General features: G+C 41.0%; 2 protein-coding genes across 7 annotated transcripts; both read right to left on the reverse strand.

The window, feature by feature from the left end:
- Positions 1 to 20,423, reverse strand: LOC114434227 (AP-3 complex subunit delta-1-like). Of its 6 annotated transcripts, none has more exons than XM_028403260.1 (35): positions 20,113 to 20,423; positions 17,341 to 17,436; positions 16,660 to 16,740; positions 16,342 to 16,422; positions 16,137 to 16,244; positions 15,896 to 16,025; positions 15,554 to 15,693; positions 15,212 to 15,285; positions 15,044 to 15,093; positions 14,702 to 14,751; positions 14,299 to 14,347; positions 12,845 to 12,990; positions 12,527 to 12,675; positions 12,178 to 12,408; positions 11,693 to 11,924; positions 11,457 to 11,602; positions 11,094 to 11,235; positions 10,729 to 10,800; positions 10,257 to 10,332; positions 9,910 to 10,109; positions 9,624 to 9,697; positions 9,245 to 9,268; positions 7,744 to 7,912; positions 7,434 to 7,577; positions 6,963 to 7,016; positions 5,765 to 5,878; positions 5,343 to 5,498; positions 4,938 to 4,985; positions 4,455 to 4,475; positions 3,943 to 4,132; positions 3,710 to 3,798; positions 3,489 to 3,574; positions 3,080 to 3,201; positions 2,881 to 2,960; positions 1 to 2,789 (listed from the first exon to the last, which is right to left on the reverse strand). In XM_028403260.1, exons 1-35 carry the CDS (start codon positions 20,206 to 20,208, stop codon positions 2,694 to 2,696), a joined length of 3,816 nt encoding a protein of 1,271 aa, XP_028259061.1. In that variant the 5' UTR covers positions 20,209 to 20,423; the 3' UTR covers positions 1 to 2,693. The 6 variants fall into 6 exon arrangements, with proteins under 6 accessions (XP_028259061.1, XP_028259060.1, XP_028259063.1 ...); XM_028403259.1 differs by having other exon boundaries at positions 7,434 to 7,580; XM_028403262.1 differs by lacking the exon at positions 9,245 to 9,268 and having other exon boundaries at positions 7,434 to 7,580.
- A 416-nt stretch (positions 20,424 to 20,839) lies between these two features.
- Positions 20,840 to 26,555, reverse strand: hdgfl2 (HDGF like 2). Its single transcript, XM_028403744.1, has 16 exons — positions 26,325 to 26,555; positions 25,787 to 25,863; positions 25,156 to 25,297; positions 24,623 to 24,814; positions 24,325 to 24,447; positions 24,163 to 24,231; positions 23,891 to 24,071; positions 23,694 to 23,778; positions 23,319 to 23,616; positions 23,082 to 23,215; positions 22,914 to 22,981; positions 22,736 to 22,806; positions 22,547 to 22,648; positions 22,219 to 22,372; positions 22,024 to 22,141; positions 20,840 to 21,872 (listed from the first exon to the last, which is right to left on the reverse strand). The coding sequence occupies exons 1-16, from the start codon at positions 26,394 to 26,396 to the stop codon at positions 21,773 to 21,775; spliced, it is 1,986 nt and encodes a 661-aa protein (XP_028259545.1). The 5' UTR covers positions 26,397 to 26,555; the 3' UTR covers positions 20,840 to 21,772.
- Positions 26,556 to 27,119: the final 564 nt, after the last annotated feature.

Raw genomic sequence — 27,119 nt, forward strand, 5'->3', positions numbered from 1 at the left:
TTTTAAACACTTTGCCCTATGTGTTTATTTACTGTAACACAAAAACACTACAGCAGCTTCTTACAGCCTTTATTTTTTAATTTGGGTGGACCTCTTTTATTGGGAATGTTGATAATTTATGTTGTCCCCTTTAAAACATGACATTGTACAGCTTGAATATGGAGAAATAAAAAGACAGGACCTTTTCAAAATCTGTCATACTAGAGTATAATGTCACAAGCCAAACCTGGTAAAATAACTCACGACAACTGGAACCGACAGTGAATTAAGACAGAGCGGGTTGCCTCTCAGTACACTGCTTTACGTGACCTGTTGTACACATTAATCGGAGCCCCCCATTACCTGAAGAACCCTCTTCCTTCCCCCTATGGTTAATAATTTAAAACATTCAATGATATCACTTCTTTAATTGTGTGAACGTAGAATAGATAAAAACACAATACCATCAAAAATAGAGAATGGTCAAGTAAACGTAATAAAAAAAAAAGAAAGAAAAAGGACAAACTGGAATGATTTTTTTTGTTTGTTTGTTTAAGCATGTCCATGGAACAGAAAATAGGGAAATAAAAAGTATACATTCCTAATCATGCAATATACAAATGTTTTTTTTTATCTAATATGCACAGAATCAGGACAATGTATGACTATGAAGGGGGTGTTGTTTCTTGGTTTGTCTGAGATCAGTCCTTTTCAGGAACAGGAAATACATACATCATTATTTTCTATTGACATTCCTGAAAAGCAGCTGATCACCTCCGTATTCAGACTTTTACTACTGGACTGAATATGATCTAGTGGAATGGCAAACGTGACCTTCAGGCGACAGACATCATTATCATAGTTGTTATCTACAATTGCAGACTGATGTAAAGGGTGGGGGGGCCTTACCAGTAATACATGACCAGAGACGCTACCAAGTCAGTTTATATCTTGCTACTACAAGGTTCAGTTACGCTGGACGGGGGTGGGGGTGGGGGGTGGGGGGTGGGGGTAGTGACTTGAGATGACAAATGAAAACATCAAGTACCTCTGAGTGGAAAACAAAAGACCTTTCATGATCTTCATAACACATTAATGCACAGAAAAAAGTGGCAAGGCAGTTTCTGAAGGGAAAAGGAAACACCAGGTGTACATGTTGGCTGTGTGTCAGCCAGCACAGGTGGAGCTATGTTTTACATGAAAACTGCAAACTGGTGTTGACAGACTGGATGTTTCTTTAGCCACTAATACTGATTCAGAGTGAGCTTTGAGTCACCGACCAGTTAAAGTGTCTGCTTACAGAGAAGACAACTTCAGCAACCTGATATATCAACCAGCTGGTTTTAAAAATGGAGACAGGTTGATAGAGTAACTGTGGTGTCCTTTAGCTAGTCAAGGAAAGCAAGACAGGAGAGTGAAGCAACATGGGCAGCTCTAATTATGTCAATAAGGTGACCAAGAGGGCCTTCTGCAACAGAAGCTTCATACAAATAGTCCTTTCATTTATTACAATAATATAACATCTTCTATACAACACCGAACCACCTGTGAGTAATGAGGTGAATAAAGGTGGCTTTGACCTGACAGAGCGGTCCTGTGGTGAAATAGAAATCTCACATTAAACTGTACACGTCTACTGCTTCCAGAGTGTCATCCATTCATTGTATTTGTCAAGTTCTTCTTTGATTCATGAGAGGAACGATATGCTAAAAGTCTTGGGGGGGTTGAACTGCAGCTCCCCAGAGATAGAGCAGAATTACAGATAAACTCAGATAAGAGGAGGGGCTCTACAAGTGCTGGGGTAGGTCAGACTGCAAGGCTAAGGCACAGAGCAAAACCACTAAACTACTGTACAAATCACCCGCAGCGCCACACAAGAATTCTGTTTAACTAACACCAGCAGATCTGCTCTGAGCCTTGCCAAAAGGCAAGTAGGGCACCGGCCTCGATACAAGTTTAAAACCCATGCCTTATATGTAGCTTTGGTTTCATGTCTGCTCTACTGACACTGCAGTTGCCCAGTGCCTAGTCTTCTCCAGGCCACCGGGTCAGAGTGACCATTTTTTCCCAGCTAGCAACTGTCTGGAAAAACAACTCACAAGGTCTTCTCAGGCCTACACAAGTGAGCAGCACGCTGATGTTTAGTGAGCGGAAAGAAAAGGGGTGAGACAAAGGCGCAGACAGGCTTCAGACAAAAAAAAGACATAACAACAAACAAAAACAAACCAAAGACAAAAAACATTAACTTCAAAACAATAAAAATACAATTCAACCATCAACAGCAAATAGTCCAGTTGTCAACATTACATTACATGACTGTCACAGACTGAGTTGCCAACAGAGAAGAGGATGGAAAGGTACGCAGGAAGGAGCAGAGGCATCCGGAAACAGGAGTTCAGTACAGAGCCAGAGTCAGGGTGGGAAAAACCAGGAAGTAAAAATGAAAGTGCGTTGTGGAGAAGTACACAATGAGTCTGTAAAACAACATTACGTGTTAGGGAGTGATCACAGAGCTCAGAGTGCAGAGAACAATGACGTTTGGGGCACTGCAGTTAGAAGGTGAAGAGGAAAGAAATCTTGCAAAACAGAGGACTAATAAATAGGGCAATACTGGAAATGCCAGCCGCAGTGTTTTGTAACATGATTATGTTGTGTTTCAGTAAAGGGGAGGTGGCGTGGAGGGTTCGGGGGCATCCTGGAGCTGTCAGACACAATCAGCACTGAGAGAAGGTCTGCTTGATCTCATCCAGCACATTCCCAAGCAGTGTTGGCTCGTCACATTTAGCGTCAATGCACACGGTCTGACCAGACTGAGAAAAATAAAGGGAGTAAATTCATTGTTTTATATTTTTTAACTAGTACGAATATTTGAAACAGAAGAAAACAAGGAAATTGACCTACAGTTTTGACCAGCAGACAGACATGGTGACCCTGGATAGACCTGCTGTACATGGAGGCACAGGAGTCGATCCTCTCTACAACTAATCAAACAAGGAAACAGCTCATTAAGCCAAATGTAAGTCCTGTGATTACCACTGAACAGTTTTAGGACAAGTGTGCCATCCCCCCAAAAAAATGAAATGTCCTGCTGCATACATACCAGAGAAGTGGTGGTGGAAGCAGATCCTGGCCAGTAGGTGGTGGAAAGGCATGTTGACTCCCTCCAGTCTGACAGAGCTGCCCTTCAGGTCTCCCGACTCCAGCAGCTTTGCAAACGCATCACTGGAAAAACCACAGATTGAACACAGGTTTACTGAAAGGTTTTCAAGGTTTCCAGAGGGAGCTTCAAAATTATTTTAGAGATCCTTTGACATCATCAAGTTAAACTTTCACTTTACCAAAGCTACATGATAAATATACAGCCATTTATGCTGCCTGAAAAATGAAACTGTTTTAAACTGTTTTAAACTCTCCTACACTAATGGGCACATTGACATTAGTGTGGAAAACTAAGCTTGAGAGCTGAGAAGCATTAAAATGATTGTTTAAGTGACACTTAAATCACAAACCTGTAACAAGGAGTAGTGATTAGGTAGGAGGTGCAGGTAAAGTGCAGTTTGAAGTCCAGCTTTTCATGGGTGGAGGAGTCCTCATTCTGTAGGAATGCAGCAGAGCAGAAAAAAAAATAAATCAAAGTAGTATGGCACCTCAGTGATTCCCTTCTAGTTAGATGTGACTATGAACAGACATGCAGCACAATCAATCAATCGTTGTATGTTCTTCTACTCACCTTAACAATGAAAGTGAGGGTTCCCTTCAGTTTCTGTGACATTACAATGCTCTGCACAGTGAAGACAAATCGCGCTTCATTGGACACTCCTATATATAAACAGAGATGTGTACTGTAAGTCGTCATCATTCCGTGTAGGTATGTAGTCAGCCTTCCTACGTCTAAGGGCTGTTCAATCTGTTTTGGTAAAGCATTATCTATTAAAGGGCTGCGTTCTACACATCATCACTGACCAGGAGGAAGTTGGAAGGGGACAGTGAGGCCATCATGTGGACCTGAGCCTTCTGGCCTCTGCAGCTTGGAGTTCAGAGAGTCCAGGACATTAAACTCCATGGATTTGAGGAAGCTGTCACACTTGTTTTCAAATATAACAGACACCACCACCTGACTGCCATCCTGCAGGTTCCCCTGGATGTCATAGACCTGAGGAAATCATTTAAAAAAAAAAAAAAAAAAAAAGTTATTAAATCTCTGAATTACAAACTCAAATTGTTTAATCTCCACTCCATTTTAATAAAGGAGCAATGATTCATTGGAGAAGGCACACAGAGTACAGAGAAAATCCAATTAATAACCCCAAACACCAAAACACACAAGAGATAGTCACAAGAACAGGATCATTTTCAGAAACTGCAACCATATTGCTGTGCTACAGAAGCTGGAGTACCGTAAACAGCATCCAGGGCAGACAGAAGACACACATCTAGGACAGAAAAAAATATTCTGCCACTAACAAAACCAATACCTGTTCAATATCCTCCATCATCTTTGAAGAGAGAGAGAAAGGGGAGATATCTGTATGTGTAGGTACACATATATTGACAACCTAAACGTTTACATTTTTCAACAAAGGAAAATCAGAATTCACTCTGGAGGGAAAATTAGGGATTTTGGCAATAACGGGGTGAACAAATCCAAACTTCACTTTGTCAGTCAGAAGGTTTCTCCTGTTTAGTAACCAGTCAGCTCTGGTTCTTGTCAGTTCTTGTGCAAATCATTTTATATTTTTTAACATCAATAACTCAGGTAGATAAAGAATGTGCTGTTGATATCTGAGTATCTTTTAACTAATTCAACTATGGGAACAGTCCCTTTGAAAACGATGAATACAGCTTTAGCTATATAAATTAAATCAGGGAAAATCATGTCCACGGGACTAAAACTGATGCCAAAAACTGAACTTTCCAATCCCAGTGGTAAAAATCAGTTATGCAGCAACATCACTTACCATCTTGATGTAGGAGTTCTCAGCCAGCAGGCAGTAATTGGACATAGGCTGAAAGCAGAGAGGAGCTCAGGTCACGTCAGGCATTCTCTGTCACTCAGTATGCTAACCAGGCAACAGGAGCCTGTTCTACCTGGCTGATACATAACAAGTGAAGCAGTGTGTGTGTGTGTTGTTAACGGCTAAGCTAAGACTGAGAATAAATTATACATGTAGCATTCAGTTATTTGTGGCTTTTTTTCCCCTTTACTAAAGATGAAGCAGATTGACATCAGGGTGACAATTTATATTTAAAATTTATAATACACAGCCTGATCAAACCTTACCAACACTTAAACAAAAAATGAAAGTCTACACTCTAAATGTTTTTATTCAAATCTGGCTGTGGTTAGGCTGATAAACACTGACCGGCAGAGGCTCTTCCTCCTCCACAGTGCCATTCTGAACAGACTCCTCTCCACCTCCATCACTATGGTGGTGATGGTGATGATGCTTCTTCTTCTTTTTCTTCTCTTTCTCTTCCTTCTCCTTTTTCTGCTTCTTCTTCTTGTGTTTGGAGGACTTCTGATCATTGAAACCAAAATGACAGACAAATTATTCTTTCTTCCAACACACAATCACAAATATTCTGAAATTGAATCGTTCCAGAGAGGCTAGTAGAGAGGTTCCTCCACCATAACTGGCAGCTCAATGGTACATCATTAACACAAACTTGTGAGATTGAGAGCTGACACTGTGCTGTATCTTGTCAGGGCATTGTGAAATGGAATCTCGAGCAGTGCAGCCAAACGTTCTATTTTGCAATTATCGCATCGTCAATAGTGACTCACAGTCTCCTCCATTTCTGTGTCTTTGGGTTCGTCAGGCTCTGAGTCTGGTGCTGCGCCAGATGGTGCCTCGGGCTCAGGGGCTGCTTCTGCTGCTGCTGCTACTGTTACGGCTTCCTGTTCAGACACACAAACACATTACCATATAAACACACAAGCAAGGCAAAGACAGTGTTGTTTGCCATTTCTGTGTCAATAGTGGTAAGTGAAGTTAGTGAGTTCAAGTCATCCATAATAATCTGCAGCCTACTGAGCCCTTTTCTCCACACGCATGCAAGACTAACCAGATAAAGCACAAATGTTTCATGTTTGTGTGTTGCTGATATGTACTGGTTGGATGAAAAGCCTGTTCTATAATGTCTGAGTGACAGAAACATTGAGTATGCTACTCTGAGAACTGTTTTGTTAGTGTGACAGACAACACAAACACACATGTTAAAGGTGGACATGTGGAGGCATGTTTCTAGGTCAGTTTTTACTCTGGGGCTGACAGCTCGAATAATTACAAAAATTCTCAGAAGTTAAAATGCCTGACAGACCTGTTTTAACTGAAACTGTGCCTCAACAGATAAGACGGCATTGAGTGGGAAGTCTCTGCTCATCTGTGTTAAATGTCAAAAGGTGTTTTGTATGGTTAGTGTGGCACTTTCACTTGCTTACTGCTGTTAGATTAGAAGATAAGCGTGCTCTAGATTGGAAAAGGATTGAAACAACTAACAAATTCTTCGTCTCTCTGTGTTGGATTCTGATACTTGAGGAATCAAACAAGGCAAGCACGACCACACGTGACCATGAGGGAAGCTGTCAGAAGACACATGATTCAAATAGAAGGAAATGACTCCAGGGCCAGATTCCAGCGAACCTGCCGACCTCTGCTCGTTTTTCCACAAGAAAAACAACAACATCCACTTTGACCTCAAGACAGACACAAGCCCCTGGCACTGTGAGACAAATAGACACAAACTGTGCACACACACATGCTAGAATATAGGAAGGGGGAATGAGAGAGAAGAGTGTTGTGTGACCTGTGGAAGAGAGGAAACTGTGCCAAAAAGATTGGCAAGATGAAGAAAAAGCAATAAAGACACAAAGTGTGGCAAACCTAATGTATGTGGTAAGAAAAGTCACAATGTTATGAAATCTTAATGTCTGAAGTGAGAGATGAGGGGAGAACAAAGATAGTGAGGGGGGGCGACTCAACCTGGGTGTTAGAGGGCACTGGAGCATTTGAGAGCCAGAAATCCAGATCCGAAACCTAGAAGAGCAAGGGGGGGAGAGGAGTGCGAGGAGGTGAGAGGGGTGAGGGTCAACAGGTTCTCCATCTTACTACTATTCATGAAAATGGATACAGAGATTACACCATTCTATTTCATGAATAAATCAAGTATTTGGCACAGTCAGCTACGAGGAAACTGATACTTGATCACTATAGCTGATTGAAAGGGATGCTGAGAAGAAGCAATGAAGGTGTTGAGTTAATAAAAATGAACAAACATACCTGTTTGCATGTAACCTTTTAACAGAAATTGGAGACTATATGTAGCAGTATCCGTAACCCTTTTTCATCATGAATTTTAGAGCAGATGATTTAATAAGGTCAAAGAGTCAAATAAGACACAGACTTTGTTGCTAGGCAGACACAACCTTGCTCCAACATGTCTAAAAGGCATACCTCTGCGCTGGTGGAAGTGGGCGGTTCTGCCACCATGCTGGTTTCGTCTGATTGGACCACAGACTCATCTGCTTGACCCCCCAGAAGATCCTCCTCCTTTTCTTCATGTTTGTGTTTTTTCTTCTTCTTCTTCTCCTCTTTGCTCTTCTGGAAAAAAAAACAGGAGAATAATTTCAGCCATGTGTCAGTCGGGTGAAGAATCACAAACACCAAGTCATCATAGTGAGAGAATGCATGCTTGGTTCTGGTTTTTACAGAAAGTGGCAGTTAACAGCACTTTAATAAAGTAAATCTTAATCTTAACCATCACCTTTCTCTCCCTGTCTTTATCCTTCTTCTTCTCCCTCTTTTCTTTGCTGCTCTTCTTTTTGGGCTCCTGAGAGGCAGCATTCTCTGTCTCTCCATCTTCTGCTGGGCTTTTAAGAGCCTCTGCTGCACGATGTGACCTGACAGGCAGCTTTTCACTGTCTGCAAGCGGCCTGGGTAAAGAAAACATTCAGACACATAACTTGGCTTAAATGAGGACATGAGATGACTATGGTCCACTACCTGAGAAAATATTTCCAACCTTCCTGGATACATTTGTTAAAAAGGAGAACAAGGCATGTAGGGTGCTGCAATCCACCATAGCCAAGCACATATTCGGTACTGTGAAGCAGCCAGGGCTCATTCAAAGCACTGAGTTAAGTCATTCCTCCAGAAGAGTTGGAAGCATCGGATGTTCCCAGACAGAAAGTACTCCAACACAAATTCCTCCACACTGAACTGATTGAGCTGTAAAGTTAAACTTCTGAGAGCCTGGCCATCATGAGATGCACTGTAGCCCCCTGCTGGTTACGCTCTGAAAAATCAACACTGTCCTTTCCATTGCTCAAATTAAATGTTTTGATTATTGATTTATATTTGCTTTTTTAGCTGCCTTTGGAGTTAATATACAGTTTCGGTCACCAAGTAAAAATGTATATATATTTATTTACATTTTTAGCTTAATAAGGTTGGAGTTTTGTACAAGCAATGAAACTTTGATGACACTCCCCAAAAATAAACTTCTCAACAGGTAAGTTTTGCAATTTTACACCATATTTTAAGTAACCTGGACTATTAAGTACTATTACTTTGTATTGTTTTGTCTTTCTTTTGACGTGTGTAATGATTACTTGTAATTGTATTCATTACTATGATTAATTTACCATATTTTCTGCATTATCTTTATATGGTGAAAATGTATCTGACAGCTGACAACATATATCCACTTTTAAACAGCTGGTGAGAATCTGATGGCCTGCCTGCCAATTCTGTGGAACTCAGCTCAAGCCGATGTGGAAGCTGAGTGCAAAAGAACTATACTCCAATATCTAACCCCAAAGGTAGGTTTTCTAAAAGCATATTGATGCTGATGATCTTTGCAGAGAAAAACATGTGCCAAAATGCTTTCAACGGGCTATTCCAGGAGGACAGATGGGAGAAGGAGAAAGTCCTGACAACATCAGCAGCAGCCTGTTAGTATTAATTTAACTATTTAAGCAAAGTCTTTTTATGTTTGAAGGCAGATTAATTATAGAATAGCATGTTCAGAAACAGATGCTGATGTTGTCAAGCTTCAAAAAATAAACCGGGTAAGAGAGAAGGGATACCGAAGGGTAGCAAAAACAGAGTAAGTAGAGGCAAGTATTTCAAGCTGTACATGAGTAAGACAAACAGCTATATTAGTCAAAAGGAGCAGGACAACTACTCAGAGAGAGGTTAAGAGAGACAGAGAGGCAGTCCATGGACAGTCAGAACCCAGGTCCTGTGGCTGGCGTGCTACTCACCTGCGCCCAGCCGTTTCCACCAAGCTGCCCAGACAAAGAGGCAGTGATGGGGATGTGTGTGTAGGCAGAGAAAAGAGGAAGCAGAAAGCAGAATGCCATGAGAAGGAGCGCAAGGAGGGAAAGAGGGCAAGTCACACTGACTTCAATGTAGTGGCCAAAAAGTTGAAGATAAATGCAGGAATTAAGGAAATAAGGGTATTGTTACGATAAATACAGACTAGATTTCATGTTCTTCAGAAAAAGTTGTGAGCTTTTTTATGACTTGTTGATTGTTTCAGACAGATAAAGCAAATAATAAAATTCAGCAACCTCAACACTTAAGGTTAAACTGATAGAGATCTGAGAATGTAGAATAAGGAACTATATGATGTAGACTCACTTGTCCAGGTCAATGTCCAGGGCTTTATGAGGGTCATTGGGATCTTTGTCATCATCATCACTGGGTAAGGCATTCTGAGGCACAGAGGAGTGGGAAGACAGAATAAATGTCAGTTTATAGCATGCCAAATAAATCTATGATCACACAGATCACAAGGCTCAAAGAGATATTGGCTTCCAGTCTGATCTTAGAACTAGCAATGATGTGGTATTTAAAACTGGCAAGGACACATGTTGACAGGCACAATCGACCATTTAAAAAAAATGGATAGACAAAGTTCTCTTACCTCTGGCATTTCCTCTGTTACAATGTCAACCTGGTGCGCAGGTGCGATGTCCTCCTCGCTCTCTGGGCCTGAATCATGTTTCTTCCCTCGTCCACTGTGCTTTTCTTTCCTCTTCTTCTTCTCCTTTTTCTTCTTGTCCGCTCTCGCCTTCTGCCGACGTTCCTCTTCCAGCTTCACATATTGGTCAGACATAGGCAAACCTGTGGGGCAGAGTCACAGAGCAAGGCATGTTTAAAAAGGTAGACACTACTACTTTAAGTTTTCCTTAAGTAGACAAATATAAAAAGAAACAGTAAGGACAGAATGAGAATTAGTGTTTTGAGGTAGTGTGAGAAAGTGTGTCCCACCTGGGACTTTGAGAGGCACGCTGAGGTCAATCTGTACGACTGGGATGTGCTCCACTCCAGGAGCTTCCTGGTACACCTAACAAAAAAAAAACAGATCATCATCAAGTACCCTTAAACATACACTGATCCGGAGTACATTTGTTCAATACTCTGTACAGTGATAAAAACTACTATAAATAGAAGACTACGTAGCACTGGTGAATATACACTGGTATCTAAAATAAAAAATGTTTTTTTTAAAAAGGCAGCAGTGGCTCAGTGGTATAGCAGGGTTGTGGTGGTTCGATCCCAACTCCTCCCTAGTCATTGTTGTGTGTACTTGGGCAAGACACTACCCACAGTGCCTCCAGTGCACTCACTGGTGTGGCGCTCCTTGCTGGTCATTGTACGACACTGCTTGGCAGCAGCCTTAAAAACAATTTCCCTCTGGGATTATTAAAGTATCTAAAATAAAATAAAATAAAAAATATACCTTCTGAGAGGATGGAGAGGCCTTGATGTAGAATGGGTTGTTGGCTTGCTCCTGCTTTCTGGCTTCTCTCCTCTAGGAGTCGGGTGAAAAAAACAGCAACATGAATTAATGAAGAAGAGCCAATCTCAGGTATAGCATGAGAAAGGATTTACATGGAATGTCAGGTTTACACACAGTAGAACATAGAGAAGACCAAAACTGTTTACTGAAAGTGCATGATTTGCCTACATAAACAGCCATCTCTGTTTTTGCATCGTATGCTTACATTCCCTACTAAAATATACTATAAAATGGTTGGTTAGAAAACAGCCAAACTATTTGCATATGCTACAGTTCATCATTGCTACGTTGATCCATTAACGCACCCTTGCCAGCTCTTTCTCGTCCACCTCTGTGTGACGGGGCCGAGAGTGTTTGGGTTCCTCCTTAGCAAAAATAGCCTTGGGCTGCTCATCCTCAGACTCGCTTTCAGATGGAGGCTCATTGATCCATGCATCCAGATCCAGGCTAACAAGGCAGGCAAACAAGATTTCACTTCATGGTCAAAACATAGTAGTATTAATATATAGATGATACAGTTACTCTCCCTGGTACACCATTAATTAATAATAATAAATACCATTATTAATAAAATAAACACTTTGGATCTCACAATAAGATAAGAGATAGTCAAAATAATACTTATATTGTTTTTATGGGTGCATTTGTCATGTAGTGACCAAACTCACCCTTCAGGAACAGGCACTTTTTTCTGTGCCTTGGGGGCTACAGGGTTGAGTTCACCAGCAAACAGTGCAGTGACTTCTTCTGCCACCTCTACGTCCTTCTGCTGCAGTTTCTGGATGTATTTGACCAGCTGCAGGATGCAGGATGCCTGAGGCCAGAGGGTGAGGCAGTGTAAATCATAGTTATTTATCTGATGAGCACTGGGGAAAAATATTCATTTTCTCCTCCATCATCTTACCCTCTCCTGAACTTCAAGGTTGGCACTCTGGACAAACAGTGGTAGCCTGTCAATCATCAGCTGACTGGTTTCCTGTGCAGCTGTGCTGTCTGTGTTCCCCTCCTGGCTCTTCAGCACAGTGGCAAACAGCTTGGCTGCATTCTGCACATACACTGCCTGGATGTGGCCTGGTAGGGTGGCCACCTTGGGTCGCAGCATAGCCTCCAATGTCTGCATCGGATTCTCCAGGTGTCTAAAAGGAGGAGAAAGGGTGATTTTTGTTACTCCTGGCTTCTTAACCTCTCACTCTGAGGAAAGTCACAGATGTATATTATGCAGATTCTGATCTATGGGTATACATGGAGCACCTGGAATGAAAGCAATTTCCCCCTGGGATCAAAAAAAGTATTTCTGATTCTGATAATTGGGTTGTAGTGCTGATATAAAACTGAACCAGCCCCTATACCCTATTCCCAGAAGACACATCCCATAGGTGGAAAGCTTACTCTGAGAACTCGCCACAGATCCAGGCTGCAGCATACAACACTTCACAGATGCCATTTCGCTGCATGTTGCCTGTCAACAGGTGGGCATTGTCCAGCAGAGTAGCCATCTGGGCAACAGCAAAGACCCGGATGGCTTTGACCCGAATAGCCACATCCAGCATCTGAGAGGCAATAAGGTGGCCGTGCCGCGTGCCCTCTAACCGGGTCAGCTCCACCAGGATGCTGATGTACCTATTTGACAGATATGAAGAATAAGGAGGGAGATGTTGAATCAAAGTAAAATATAATCAATAAATTACAATAACTCAATACTGAAACACTAAATAGGGCTGCATGAAGTTTAACTGACCATTCAAAGTTAGTGATGTACTGGTAGTTGCTCTGGCTGCAGATGTCGATGATCTTGGTAAGCAGTTCATCTCTGTAGGTGGTTCCTTCTGCTTTATCTACATGTAGCATCAGCTTCTTCACAATCTCCATTAAGTTCTTCTTGGAAACCTGGAGAAAGCAATGTGATGTAGCATGAATCTAAATTAAAAAACATATGTCCCAAAGCAAAAGAAGCTTGAGACGGCAATGACTAGCAATTATATGCTGTAAGCTGACAGTGAACTTATGATCTGTTTCTTTTTTCATTACTTAAACAAGAACCAAATATTTTGTATACCATGCCATAGAGCAGGTCCAGAGCCCTCAAACGGATGGATTCATCTTTGTCATCCAGACACTGGAGGATGAGGTCCTTATGAGACTGCACTGACTTGGGGTGGGTCTTCAGGATCTTTGACATGGCCAGCAGGCCAAGGTACTTCACTACACAAATAAACACAGCCTTAGTGTTGTAAAACAGCCATTGATGCACTTCTCTGTGCACCTTACATTTTACATCCATAAACCTAGCCTTCCTTAATTGTCACAGCAGTTACAATATTTACTTGGAGTAAAAGTGGATTCTGTGCATGTAATATTAATGTGTAAATAACTAGTAATAAACAATTGTTCATCCTTACTGGACTTATCTACTCATATAAAAATATGGATTAGTATCAAAAAAGGAAATAAACATATAACACATAGATTGATGGAAAGGACACACAAACACACACACGCAACAACACACAAAGGGGCACAGTTTGTTTTGCTTTATCCTTTTGTTGCATCCCTGGCAGCTCATCCTACACACACACCAAAAAATTCAAAAATCTGCTGAGTAATGCTGTTCTGTCGATCATCTAAACTGGCAGAGACTAATGCCTCTGAGATTTCTGGATCAATATTGCGTGTGGGTAGTGACCTTGTGGTGAGGTGAGGCTGATCACTGCAGTACAGAAATGATCAGGGGTGTGGCCAAAAATGACAATGGTGCCCGCAGAAATACCACAAAAGTTATAAACATCTGCATCTTAACAAACATTTCTGCATAATAATCAGAATCAGAAATACTTTATTAATCCCAGGGGGAAATTACTTAAGAAGTCCAGAGTTGACCTGGACAGGCATGTAAGGAGTAAATATATTAAGCACCCCTCGAATTTTGCTTGCATAAAATATGTTTTAATGGTGAAGGGTTGGCCTCTTTTCTTTTTAGTTGGGGCTTTTAAACAGGCTCTGACTTATCTCTAACCAGGAAATATCTGCATGTTTTACCTGATTAACTTATTGATGTTTTAGAAAGTATAATACCTAAAGTACAGTAGCCAACAAGAGGTGCAGATAAAGGATAACCAAAACCCTGTAACCAAGTTACAGTCTACTCTAATGGAACTGGAGGTCTACTGTCCACACATACATGTATCTATGTAAGGAGGTCCAGATAACTCGAATAGCTGCTCCAACTGGGATGTCGATACAGATTTAATAATAGCATAACTTTCTGTTGTTTCAGCATGGAGCAACAAAGCCATCACATGTTATTTTTCTGTGGGAAAGGCATGGATGTGACTCAAGGACCACGATATTCCAAGCAGGCCACCTGACTGGGAGTAAAAGGGTCATAAATTTCGAGTTATCCAGAGACAGGGACTCTACGTTATTGTCATCTAAACGGGTGGACTGTTCCATAGTCAGAAACACGCAGACAATGAGAAAATGACACACTGCAGGCATTGACAGAGGGCTCACAGTTCTGGTCCGAGTCTTCTATCAGGATTCGCAGTTTCTGCACACAGAGCTGTAAGAGAGAGAAATGGAGAAATAGAAGGAAGAGAGAGAGAGAGGGAGAAAGAAACAGGGGAAGAAGGGCAGAGATGTTAACACCACTGTCAACCTTTCCACACCAGTTTCATTCTTGTCATTCTAGTGCACTTCAAATGTCAAAAATTAGGAAAACAAAAGTAGACATGTTAGATGGTGTAAAATAGTCTTTTCATGCATTACTGACTGTTCATGCGTTTCTACTAAAGATATTTTGGATCGAACTGATCTGCAAAAACATGCATTGTGATTCAATTGGAGTGGAAAGGGTTAAAATCAACATTTCAACACATGAAAGTGCAGAAGGAAGACAGCAACTCAAGAGGCTTACCTGGATACTAGCACTGTGGTTAGGCATCCCAGAGGACAAGGAAATCAGCACTGCAATGCAGGACAAGAAAGCAATTAGATCTGAATGTGAAGTAAATACATGCACATTTAAATTTCACATTTCAAAAAGGAAATATTTTGATTTGTCAAATTTGTCAATGCAGCAAAAAAGGGATCTTATTACATCACCTTTAAAGTTAAAGTTTAATTCACTATTTTTGAGTGGACAGAAAACTGTCCAATAAAAACAAAAGAACTTCTAAATTAAAAGTCCCAAATTCAAAATCCCAACACGCTAAGCTGAGGGAAACCACAGCAGCAACCCTAGAATACTGGTACTGACCTGCAATTACAGTGTTGACACATTCATACAGCAGAGACATGGCAGAGGTACTGTGAAAAGAGGACAGGGCAAGAGAGCAGAGAGAGCACAGATTATTATTGATGTATACGTCAGAATGGACAGTTTGCAACAGTTTGGAAAAGATCATTTTTGATAAAGTCATCTCACCTGTGGATCAGGTTTGTTAGAGGTTCAATCAGCTTCTTCCCTAGCCGTGGTTCAAGTGGTGTAAGTGCACCAAACTGTGGAAAAAAAGCAGCACACCAAAGTACTAAATTAGTAACCAGTTATAATGTATACATTACTGTATCTATTTTTTACAAGGGGAGATCTTTTCAAACAAGACTCAGTTGACATTAGAAATGTTTTCTGGCCATGTGAAGACCTGTGTGAGGAACTATCATCAATTCCTTTTTCACAATAAATTAATTTGGCTCAGTGAACCAGGACAAACAATATAAACAAAATAGTTAAGAACCCTAATAAGTACCCTGTTTCTTTCAGACTTACCAGCTTGATGATCTTTATGAGAACCCAGTTGTTTGTAGAGGAGGTCATGAGTTTGAAAAAAAGCGGGGCCAGAGAAAGGTAGTTCTTAGGATTTCTCCGGGCCAGCTCGCAGATAACATTTACTGCTGCTGATTGGACGCCTAAAGATAAAATGTATAAACTTAAAATTAGAAAAGGTGCATGTTATTGTGATCACATGAATTAGGCATGTTTAAAAACAATTACAAAGCGGTATAAAAGATTTCCTTACAATGCCATGTTTGCATTTTTCTTTGCCATGTCTCTAACCAATGCCACAACCATTTCTGAACAATGGAGTAGGTTCACTGTATGTTCTGATACCTGGGTCTGGATCCTCCAGTTTCTCCTTGAGTCTGGGGAAGGCAGGGCGCAGGGACTCTGGGTACTTCAGAAAGACCTTATACATGATCAACACAGCTTTCTTTCTGATGTACGGTTTAGTGTGGGACATCTGAGGTGGAAAAACAGCAAGCAAATAGATGTGTTACAAAAGGACTGCAAGGTTCTAAGGTACCAAAAAGTGGAGACATTAAGGAAAAAACACGGAACATCTGTGACTCACCAGTGTCATAATGTCATTGGCCAGGTCCCGAGCCAAGTCAGGGGTCACAAAGCAAGACAGGCCAGTGAGGGCAACACCTGTGTCATACTGGTTAGGACTGCTGAGATCCTAGGGTAAAATAATAATATGAAAAAAAATTAATAGGATGAGAAAGAAAAAGGTGAAGAGATATACACAAAGTACACAGAACAAGCACAATACTGACCTTTCGAATCTGATTGGTTGTCAGCATGATGACGTCTGTGCTCTCATGAAAACACTGAGAAGCTGCCAGGTAGCCAATCCTCTGTAGGAGGAGAAGCAAAGCAGGAAAAACATTCATTGGCCTGCTGCAGTTTGCATATACACGGTTATCTGCTGCCTTATTCCTGGAACTATTTTTTAGTAAATCTCTACAGGTTTTTAAAGACGTAGCTCAAGTCTGAACCTAGACTTTCCTTTAGCATCTGTATGTGGAATTAGCTAAGAACATCTTTAAAAAAAAAAAAAGCTTTTGGATATCAGTGTTGTGAGACTGCCTTACTTTGTATGTGAACTTGGAGGAACTCATAACTTCAACGATGTTGAAAGCAGCCCAGCTGACATCATAGCCAAGCATCTGCAGCTGTAATAGAGAGAACACAGGGTTAGACGGTGAATAAAAGGGGAGAGGCGCCAAGGCGAGACACTAACTGGTTTGAGATGAAAGCTCTTAAAGCCTGCCCAAATACTAGAGTATAAATAGAAGAAGTGATGTCAATTAAAAAAACTGTTGCTGAGTATTGATCTTCAGCTATAAAAAACACAATATGCTCATGCACTGTAAACATTTATTATTTGGCTTGCAGGTTAGATCTATTTAAGTGTGATGCTGACAAACAGAAACAATATGCTCAGATTTAGCTTGATTCCGTGTGACTAGAAAAGATAATATACAAATACTGAAGGCTTTGTCGGGTTCCATTTAACAGCTATCAATGCCAGACAGAATTTTCCACTGTGTGCATGTCACAGTCCTACAATAGCAGCTTGTAACACATAAAGCTGCTGATTTCAAGCTACAGATATTATGTAAACAATAAACACTGAATATTGAATTGATCACTCTGCTGGCGCAATGACAGCAATAGCTTTTTCTTATGGGTATGCATATGAGTGTCTTTGTACAAAGCAGATTTGATGGACAAAAAACGTTGGTGAATCAATGGAAGGTGAAAGATCTTACGTAGGTGAGCTTGCACACAGCATTGGCTTTGACAGCGATGTTGTCCTGTTTGAGCTCCTGTTTGATCTCGTCAATGCATGTGGAGATGTACTTGGCCTGTGGGCAAGACAAAGGAGAGGACAAACAACAGACACCAGATCAGATTAGGTAGAGTGATATCCGGAGTTGTTAGACTGCTACCAAGAACCAGGAACAAACTGAAAAATCCTGGTCTGCCTGCTGCTGCTTTTCAACACACTAGAGACTGATGTTTTTCCAAATCTTTGCTTAAAACTTAAAATCTCCATGCTGGTAGTCATTACTGACACATTTTCCCTTCAAAGAAGAGTTCTGTGCACCCTCTAACAAGGATTTAATGACCAAATTAATAAGGATACAGAATTGAAATAGCAATTCAGCTCCCCTCTGAATATGTTTAATAATAATTTATTAAACAACTTGAACAAGCTAAAAATAATTTTTAGTCTGTTGCCACCGATTTCATCCCCACCCACAAGCCTTCTAGCTTTTAATTCTCAAATAGCAGGAAAATACAAAGATTATTGTTATTGTGCTATTGGTGGATGTTGACTGATCATGTTTAATGTTGAGTCATCAACAAAGGGATCAGGAAAAAAGAGGAACAAATTTAAATACATTATGCTCATTCAAATATGTCTGGTCTGAGAAGAAACCAGAGCCTAAAATATAAAACATATTTTAACTATAGTTGAACAGTCAATTTGCTAAAACAGCCATTGTTTTGTGCAAAGGTCAGGCTCCTTTTCAAAGAAATTCAACAGATAAGTGCCTGAGTAAATTAGTGGGGAAAAAAGCAGTGCCGTTATAATACACCAGATTTCCTCAAATACTGAGATCACAACATGCATTTCGTTTAACTTTGAGGAAAAAGCTAAGATCAGTCAGCGATTGTTGAGACGAGCAACCTTGCACAACCCAACACACACACACACAGCTCTGTGGAGAGTGTGGTGGTCATGTGTGTGCAGTCATGAGACAGCACACTGACAGAAGGCAGTTGGTTGGAGGAGGGGGGAGGGGGAGGCGCTGTTGTGGCTGCTCCAGGAGTAACTTTAGTTAGTAAGGCCAATGCCAATATGGACAACCTTTCTGCTAGTAATACTACGGACACACTGCTTTGTCAGCAAACTGTTAGCTGATGCTAACTAGCGCTACAATTTTTCTTTTCATTGAAGACAATTTCATTGAAATTTCGAGTGGCAATCCTTGAATTGAAAACATTTAGGACATCTTTCTTCAATATTCCTGCTGTTTCAAAGGCACAGAAGGGAGAGTGAATGAATGAATGAAGTGTGCAAAGACTCAACACACATGTGAAAGACAAACAGAGTGTGTGAGAAATTCTGGGAAGGCCAGGACAAACATTGACACACACACTCAATAGTACACACTGAGTATTAATATTTCAGCAAACTGTCCGCTGTTGACAGGGCAACCACCACCTTATCTAGACTGCCCGGGTTGGGTTACAAATGACAAGCGGCTGAGAACATACTCTAAAATCAAGAGATCAAGAGTTAACAGCCTTATTTTTTCCATTTATATATATACACAAACACAGATGACTGAGTTATACGGTCATTACAGGTGACAGGTGACATTCATTTAATGCGTATACATTTGATGAGATCTGCTGGTTTGCCCAACTAATTTTAAGAGCACTACTGAATTTTCCTATAGGGATGAATAAAGTGGCTATTCTACCTCACTAGCATTCAAGCCAGACATGCCACATTTATATTTCACACCTGACCTACAGGTTCTGTTGGCAGGTGTACACAGTACAGCAGCTCTATTGCACTATGTGCTCAACGGCCTCAGACACAACCTGATGCAGAGCTTGTAAGAGCAGTAGGTTGATGGGAGAAATGGAAATGTTGCGGGCCCCAAACAGTGCCCTCTAATGGTCCATCCCACCTCCACTCCCACTCAGGTCTGATGCTGTGATGAGCTTGTCATCACCCACAGAGATGTGACAGGGGGCTGACATCATCTATCAATAATGAGGGGTTCAACACAAGTTGCTGGCTGATTTTGCTCACCTCCATAGATGTATAAGTAGGGTCGATCTAAACCAGAACAGTCCTAAGCATATGTATATGTGACCTACATAATAAAGCCCGTTTCACAATTTGCCCATGTTACCAGAGCATCACAACAAACACTGCGGTCAAATGACCTCAACTCAAATAAGTGATTCTGGGTTCTCTTCTCTAATTAAACTAGTCACTAAACGCCATTAACTGTAACTCTGTGATGATGTTAACATTAATGTATTCTCTAGTTTAATCTCAGTTATGCTGAAGAGAAATCTCCAGGTAAACTGTGATAATCTAGCTGTCTGCTACCCTAACTGGGTGTTAGCAGGGTTAGCTAGCTGTCATTTGCAACCCTTCAATGAGCTATAAAGCTTAAAAGCTGGCGGGTTATGTTTCCACCACATTAATAACCGCTTGTTTCCTTATTGCTGTATGAAGTGAGTGTTAACTTAACAACAGTTCAGGTGCATTAGCCACTGTACATAACTATTTAGATAACTGCTGCTAGCTAGCGGGAGAAATGACTGAACTGATGCTAACGTTAGCTGGCCATAGCAAACATACCTAACGTTAACTTACCTAGCGTTAGCTATTAACGTTTGCTAGCTACTCAGCGATAACGGTAATGGCATTATTTGCAGGCTTAAAAACATTAATGAATGAAAAGCTAAAAATGTCCCAGGTGACATCGTTTGCTTGTTGGTCGTTTTACCTCATCCTCCTTGTGATTCCTAATGCCACGTACTAAATCCTGAAGATTTTTATCGAACATCCGATCGATGCTCCCTTTGACAATCTTCAAAGCCATGACTGTCTGTGACTTGTACCGCTTCTGTCCCGCGGGGCCAAGAGCCTTGTTGAGGTCTAGTGGGTTCCGACCGACCCGCTAGACTGTCTCTCATCCACCCGGGTACCGTGTGTGCAGGATCCGAAGCTGTTAACCGAGCCCGGGCAGATGAAGCTGAGGCCAGACGGTGCGTCCTGTGCTGTGCAGAGACGCTGGCAATGGATAAGTGTAGGAAATGGCTGACAAAATGGCGTCTGAAGTCAGCTGACTGGAGTATTATGCGAGATTCTCATATGGGAATTAAAGGTCTAGTCCCCTCATTTAGAGGACCAATCTGCTGATAGACAGTAAAAAGTACTTTATAACACTAAAAGAATATGCAATTAGAAAATGTAATTAGAAACGTCAAACTTGAATTTTTACTCTTCATAAAATTTACATTTAATACGTCCAAATTTTAAATTCTTATAGTAAATGGAGTATGTTAGAGACATGGGCAATGTATGCCACATGGACGTTTCATCAGGAAAAGACATAGCAACCAAACCATGCTGAGATTTTTATTCAAGTCTCAACTAAGTGATAGAAATACTTTACCAATTTACATAGCACTAAAAACACCTGTTGTATGCACACGACAGGAAAAATGCCTAAATATGCCGCAGCTATATGAGATATTTTAGGGTCATGTGTGTGTGGTTATTCCATTTATTATGCAAATTACTGAAAGTAGACACTAGTGGAGAGGAGAATGCAATGTGTTTTAAACGCCACAGCAAGTATTACTTTAGACAAAAATGTACCTATCTGAAAACAAGGCTATAAAAAAGTAGGTGGACCTCAGTTGGAAAACATTTTCAGTGACTATACAGTTCAGACTGGATTAACTGGATCAAGACCAGATAATTAATTAAAAAAAAAAATACTTAACATAAAAGACTCACAAATAAAACTTGACCACTCTCACAATGCCATACACACAGACAAAGAGGCCTTTGTGATGATTTACAGGCTTTATAAAAAGAAACAGATGCAAGGGCTGCACAAAATCTGCAAAGCAAGAAATAAACTGCATGCCTCCATTTCTTCCCTACCTCCCTGTAAAGTTTCACCTTATACTATCCCAGCCTAAATTCTGGTTATAGGTGCTAAAAATGTCATCATTCAATATACATGTGTAAGAAAGGCCAAAGTAAGAGTTCATGTGGTAGAAAGAACAAAGTAGCCAGGAGCAGGGGGATGTCTGAGAGGTGATCCAGGACGGGCTGAGTGTTGTATAAAAGGAAAAGTACATTTTAGAAATAAAAGAGGTTTCAGCAGCGCCACAAACTATCACGCTAATAAGCTCTTGTTTTTTTGTTGTTGTTGTTGTGATAAATAATGGACCAAAGGGGCATTCTGCTTTGATATCATCGCCATACAAAATTTTTCAAAACATCAACAGTGACGTGACAAACAGTAGGGAGGGGTTGTTGGGTGTGTGTGTGTTGTTATGTTGTTGTTGGGCCAGGAGCACTGAATGACGTCAAGCAGAGGCCGCCATCTTTAAGCACTTGGTCCGCTGCAGTGGTTGTTAAGGGTCTTTTCAGCTCTCGACAGTGGGTGTTTCTGTCTCTGCAGAGAGGGAGTTGTCTGCTTCTTCATATGTGTGTGTCTGTTGTTCAGCTGGGCTGTCTGGCGTCCGTCTGAAGAGAAGATAAACATTTAGTGACAGTGACCGCTGTGTTAAATCTACCAATGAATTAAAACAGGATGCTCACAGCTTTATATTGAATCATGATGTGTATACGCATGTTTTATAACTCTGTAAGACACTGTACATTTCTTCATGTTCACCTGTTTGGACTTGATGCAGCATCGTCATTGTTCTCCTCCTGTACAGGCGATTTTGGTTTTTCCTCATCCTCCATATCATTTCTCTTTTGCTCCGATTCCCCATTTACTGGAGTTGAATCTACAAAAAGGCAGATTTAGACGCAGGAAAACCTCAACAAACTAAATGTAGGCAATGTAAGAACTGCAGCAATATACCTGTGTTTTCCATCTCCTTCTCACCATCCTCTTCCTCCTTGTCTGTTTTCGGTTTAGCTGGCACTTCTGCCTTGCCCACAAAGCGAAGTTTCAACTTGTTGTACACATCACTAGCTTTTTCCATGACTGCAGTGCTGGCTTTATACCGCCGAATCTGTAAGTCACAACAAAATCAGCAAAAACAGGGACAAGTAGCATGGATATCACATGTGATTAAATAGGAAGTAGACTCTTGAAGAATAGCACATTCTTATATGTTATGAGTTATGTAGCGGCATAAAGCAGATAGTCCAGCAAAAGAGAAGACGCAATAAACAAGAAAATGCACCTTTTTAAGTGTGGCAATAACTTCAGCGTTCTTCTGTAGGATGTGGCTGGTGACAGGTACAGCCTCCAACTCCTCCAATGCTTGTAAACATCGTTCTATGTCCTAAAAATCACACACACACAAAAAAATCATGCTGGTAGAACACACACTAAAAGAGAAAACTATATTTAAGGCTCAGACGTCACTTACTGGGTTGTCTACTTTGAGTGCAAACTTTATATCTGTATGGAGTTTCTGTAGTTTTTCTTCTGGTGATGGCTCTGCAGACAGACATATATAGTGCTGAGCTGCAACTTCCTGTCTCTTAATAACAAACCACATTTGGTGAACCTTCACTGTGCACATGGAAGTGAAAATTGCCACTGACCCTTTTTCTTTTCCACTTTCTTCTCCAGCAGCCTCTCTGGTTTGCGTTTGGGTTTTTCAGGCTTAGACCTAGGAGAGAGGAAACTTTGTGATCTGGGTACGTTAATGTTTAATGAAGTTCTGCTAATTAGCTCTGCATACTAGAGTCTGGTCCCCATTGTACTCTCACCTCGCTCTAGACCTGTCCTCTGACCGTCTGGCTTTCTTCTCTTTTAGCTCTTTCTCCTTCCTTTCTTTTCTCTCCTTCTCCTTCTTTATTCTGGCCTTCTTCTGGTTGTCTAGCTTCTTTGATGACTTCTTCACCTGTTGATGAAAAATGAAAGTTGCATGTGTCAACTGCACAAAGTCACCTGCAAGTCAAGTAATTTTTACTTTAGCTTTTTTCCTCTCTGACTGAAAGTCCTACCTCAGCTGGCGGTGGTGAATCAGAGTCTGAGGGTGCAGGGATAGGAGGTGGAGGGGGCTTCTTGGACTTCTTCAGAGGGTGATCGTCTATGCCTTCATCTGAGCTACTGCTGCTGTCACTGTCACTTTCTTTTTTACCTTTGTCTTTGTTTTTTTTCTTCTTATCCTCTTCCTCCTTCTCTCTCTCACGTAACCGGCGAAGCTCCTCTGCCTCCTCCTTTTTCCGGCGCTCCTCTAGCTCTCGTCTCCGTTCTTCATCACGTTTCTTCCACTCACTGATTCGGTCAGGTTCACTGTCACTTTGGGGGAAAAGGGACAACTTACATGGGATATATTAAAATTGAAATGTATCTGTGGTGCATGAATGGGTAAAAACCTGTCGCTGTCGGAAGATGATGAAGGAGCTCGTTTTGTTGGCGCTGGTTTGGGTTTCCGTGCACGGGCCTTTGGCGCAGGCTTCTCTGTGAATCAGAGCATGCGCACATGAATAAAAAATCATAACCAACCTGCATCATTACCATTCTGGATGAAGCTATATTTAGTAATAAACATAACATAACAACAAACTTATACCTTTCTTGCGAGCCTGTGGACCTTTCCGGGGAGGTGCATCTGAATCTGACTCTGACTTTGACCCAGACTGGGATTCTGAGCCCGACAGAGCTGGTCGAGGCTTCTCATCCTCAGAATCGCTGTCTACTATTTTCTTCTCTGAACCTGATCCGGAGTCTGAATCTGAGTCAGACGAAGCCTTCTGGTAGTTGGAAATGTAGAGAGAGCACACTTAGCTTTGTGACCAAAAACACCTTAAATAATACGTTTGTTTGAATGGACTAATGGTTCACCTTTTTCTTCCCTCTGCCTCCTGCTTTCTTTCCACTACGTGCACCAGATTTTTTCTCTGGAGTAAAATCCTGTAAAAAAAAAAACATGTCACATGTGTAAACTGCTGTTTAGATTCAGACTGTCCAGCAGCCCCATTGTGATATGCACGTGCATGGCATTACTTGGTCACTGTTTTTGCCAGAGTCAGACTCTGAAGGTGTAGGCTCTGATCCAGAGGGGGATCCACTTTCCTCCTCATCTTGGTCACTGGATGAGCCCCGAGCCTTTTTTGGAGGAGGAGGTCGCTGAAAAGAGCATAAATGTAGAAAAACTCAACTAATGAAGTTCATTTTTAGGCCATTCCTGATAACTCCAGACACACACACCCTATAGTCATTGTTTCTATTTTCTATGAATCTCTCTGAACAGGTTGCAGCACCAATTTATTTCCATTGAAACTGAATGTCATAATTACTGTACCTTTGGAGCCTGTGGCTTTCGCTTCACTCCTCCTCCTCCTCCTCCTCCCCTTCCTCTGTCTTCACTCCCAGAATCTGAGTCAACCTCACTTCCTGAGTCGGCTTTTCGAGGAGCAGCAGCTTCCTCGTCATCATCATCCTCATCACTTCCTCCGCCGGCGTTGTTAGCCTCACTGTCAGATGAGCTAGCTGGCTGCAGATCAACCATAATGAGAAAATTAGGAGGTAATCTTATCATACATAAACAGCAGCCTATAAGGCTACAAATCTAAGCGGGGTAATCAGCCTTTCTAATGAATGCTTAAAGACAGTTAAAAACTTAAAGTTAAAAAACTCATTCTGTTTTATATTCTATATCCAGAATGGGACATTAGGAGCAAAAAATGTTTATACAGAAAAGAAAAGTGACCTTTGCTTCAGTGAAAGAACTCTACAGTAATGATGAATGGCTCCCACAAATATGGATTTTAAACAGTAAATTAGAACAGTAAATGTCCAGCAGGTGAAGTACAGTAAAACAGTAAAAAGACTTACTATAGGTGGAGCGCTGTAGGAGGCATGCGGGTTGTTCTGGATCTCCCATAAACCTTCATTGAATCCTTTTCGTTTGTTGGGTTTTCCATACCGTTCTCTGTACTTCTCATAGGCAAAAAGGTCCTTTGGTGCTAGGAATGCTCTGTGAAGCAGAGAATAAAGAAAACATCAAAACAAACTAATGAGGTTTTCATTAAATAACACAATGCTTGAGGAGGGTTTGAGTTACTGAGTTAAAACTAGAAGCACACTGTGCCACCTAGTGATGGATCAATATAATGCAGGTGTCATCTTTTCAAACAGATGATGTCTGACACCAGCTCAACTGTGTCAATATATCTAGAGAAAACACACTCTTTTCTTCTTGTTACTCTTTTCTGAAGTAATCCAGTGAGGAGGATGGTAAGCAAAGGACAACAGTACTGACTACACATTACTGCTTGAATAAAGAAGATATCAGGCTAATAATCATAAAGGCTTCAAGTCAAGTCAATTCACTGACACATAATAAACCTGAATTTCAGCCATTGTTGTGATCTGATTTCCGTTTTCACACATAAACACAGTGATCAATAACCATTCTGCAAATACAATTACATGTAATCTGTGAAATGTGTCTTGATGCACTCACGTTTCATGTGTCCCAAAGAAGAAAATTGGGATTTTATTAGGAGGAGGTTTGACTGCTCCATCAGCCACATCTTCAATCTGTGAACAAACAGGACATTCAACAAATGCATCACATTTTCTGTGGACAGGAGACTCGTGATTGTTTATGATTGAACTGATGTGTGGAAAACAAATCATCAGTCGTTTACCAGATTTAAAGTAAACGCTAGGTGCACAATAAACACGTTTTAACGCAGAGAGAAAAATATGTATCTTAAACGTCATTTCCAAAATAACGCTAGCTTCGCTACTGCACGTCTCCATGTAGATAGGCCAGCAGCATCTCATGCAAAGTACACCGCTCGTACAGTGCCTGCAGGCCTGCTGTCACGCAGCCCGTCAGCCCAGCTAATCTGAAGTTATGTATCTGTTTGTTGGTATCAATTAGACAGTGGCGAAGATACACAGAGAACCTTCTCCAGCGTCCCATGCAGAGCAGCCAGCCCCCTCCCCCTCCTCCTCCGCCCCTCCGGCTGCTGCTGTTAACGTTACTTGCTTACCCTGGCTGGCCAGTGGGGGTATCCCTTCATTTTAGCGAAGACCAGGTCTCCGGGCTGAAAGTTGTGCGGCATTGTCCCGCTCCTCTGTGCAGCCTTACTTTAAAAAGTGTATAGATACGCAGTCTTGCTGTGTCTCTCTTGGTTTGATGTTTTCAGGTCGACACGAAACCTGGAAACGATGGAGTTAGCTAGCAAGCTAACAGTATACTAGCGTTACCGCGAGAATAGACAGCCGCGTGAAGGTAGACGTGACGCTCCATGTACTTCCGGTTACTTCTTGCTTTCAGGCTTCAAAATAAAATACACACGTCGTCTGTCAAAGGCTTTGACATTAATTAATTAATTATAATTAATTATAATATATAATTAATAAATAAATAATATTAATAAATAAAATATAATTAATTAATTAATTAAATCCAGCTATCCAGCTGGATTTAATTGGGCTCACAAATTTGTTAAAATCAAATTAAGATTTAGGTGTAACGAGTTGAATATTCCATGACGGTTTGCAGACTGCAGGACCTCCAGAAAAAGATAAAGCACACACAGAGCCGGACTAATTAGCAAACAAATAAATAAAATAAATTGTATCAGTTGCTGTTAAGGCAATAAAACACACATAAAAATCAAATCTAGTAGTCCACAAGTAGTTGAAAATAATGCAGTTGTTTACAAAAAGATTAGTTCAAATGTGTTATCTGCACATACACAGAAAACAACTGAACTGAATACATTTGGAGTGCAGAAGTTATGCAAACATTGTGCACAAAGCTGAGTAGAACAAAAAATGTA

Source organism: Parambassis ranga, chromosome 4 (genome assembly GCF_900634625.1).
Source record: "Parambassis ranga chromosome 4, fParRan2.1, whole genome shotgun sequence".
Classification (NCBI taxonomy): domain Eukaryota; kingdom Metazoa; phylum Chordata; class Actinopteri; family Ambassidae; genus Parambassis; species Parambassis ranga.

Coding starts and splice junctions, on each gene's coding strand:
- LOC114434227 (XM_028403259.1), bottom strand. CDS start 20,208: ATGGCTTTGAAGATTGTCAAAGGGAGCATCGATCGGATGTTCGATAAA. Junction 4,986..5,342: donor AGGAGGAAGAGCCTCTGCCG/GTCAGTGTTTAT, acceptor CTCTGCTTTCAG/CCTATGTCCAATTACTGCCT. Junction 4,476..4,937: donor AGAACTCCTACATCAAGATG/GTAAGTGATGTT, acceptor CTCTCTTCAAAG/ATGATGGAGGATATTGAACA.
- hdgfl2 (XM_028403744.1), bottom strand. CDS start 26,396: ATGCCGCACAACTTTCAGCCCGGAGACCTGGTCTTCGCTAAAATGAAG. Junction 24,815..25,155: donor CCTACAGCGCTCCACCTATA/GTAAGTCTTTTT, acceptor GTTGATCTGCAG/CCAGCTAGCTCATCTGACAG. Junction 24,448..24,622: donor GAAAGCCACAGGCTCCAAAG/GTACAGTAATTA, acceptor TGCTCTTTTCAG/CGACCTCCTCCTCCAAAAAA.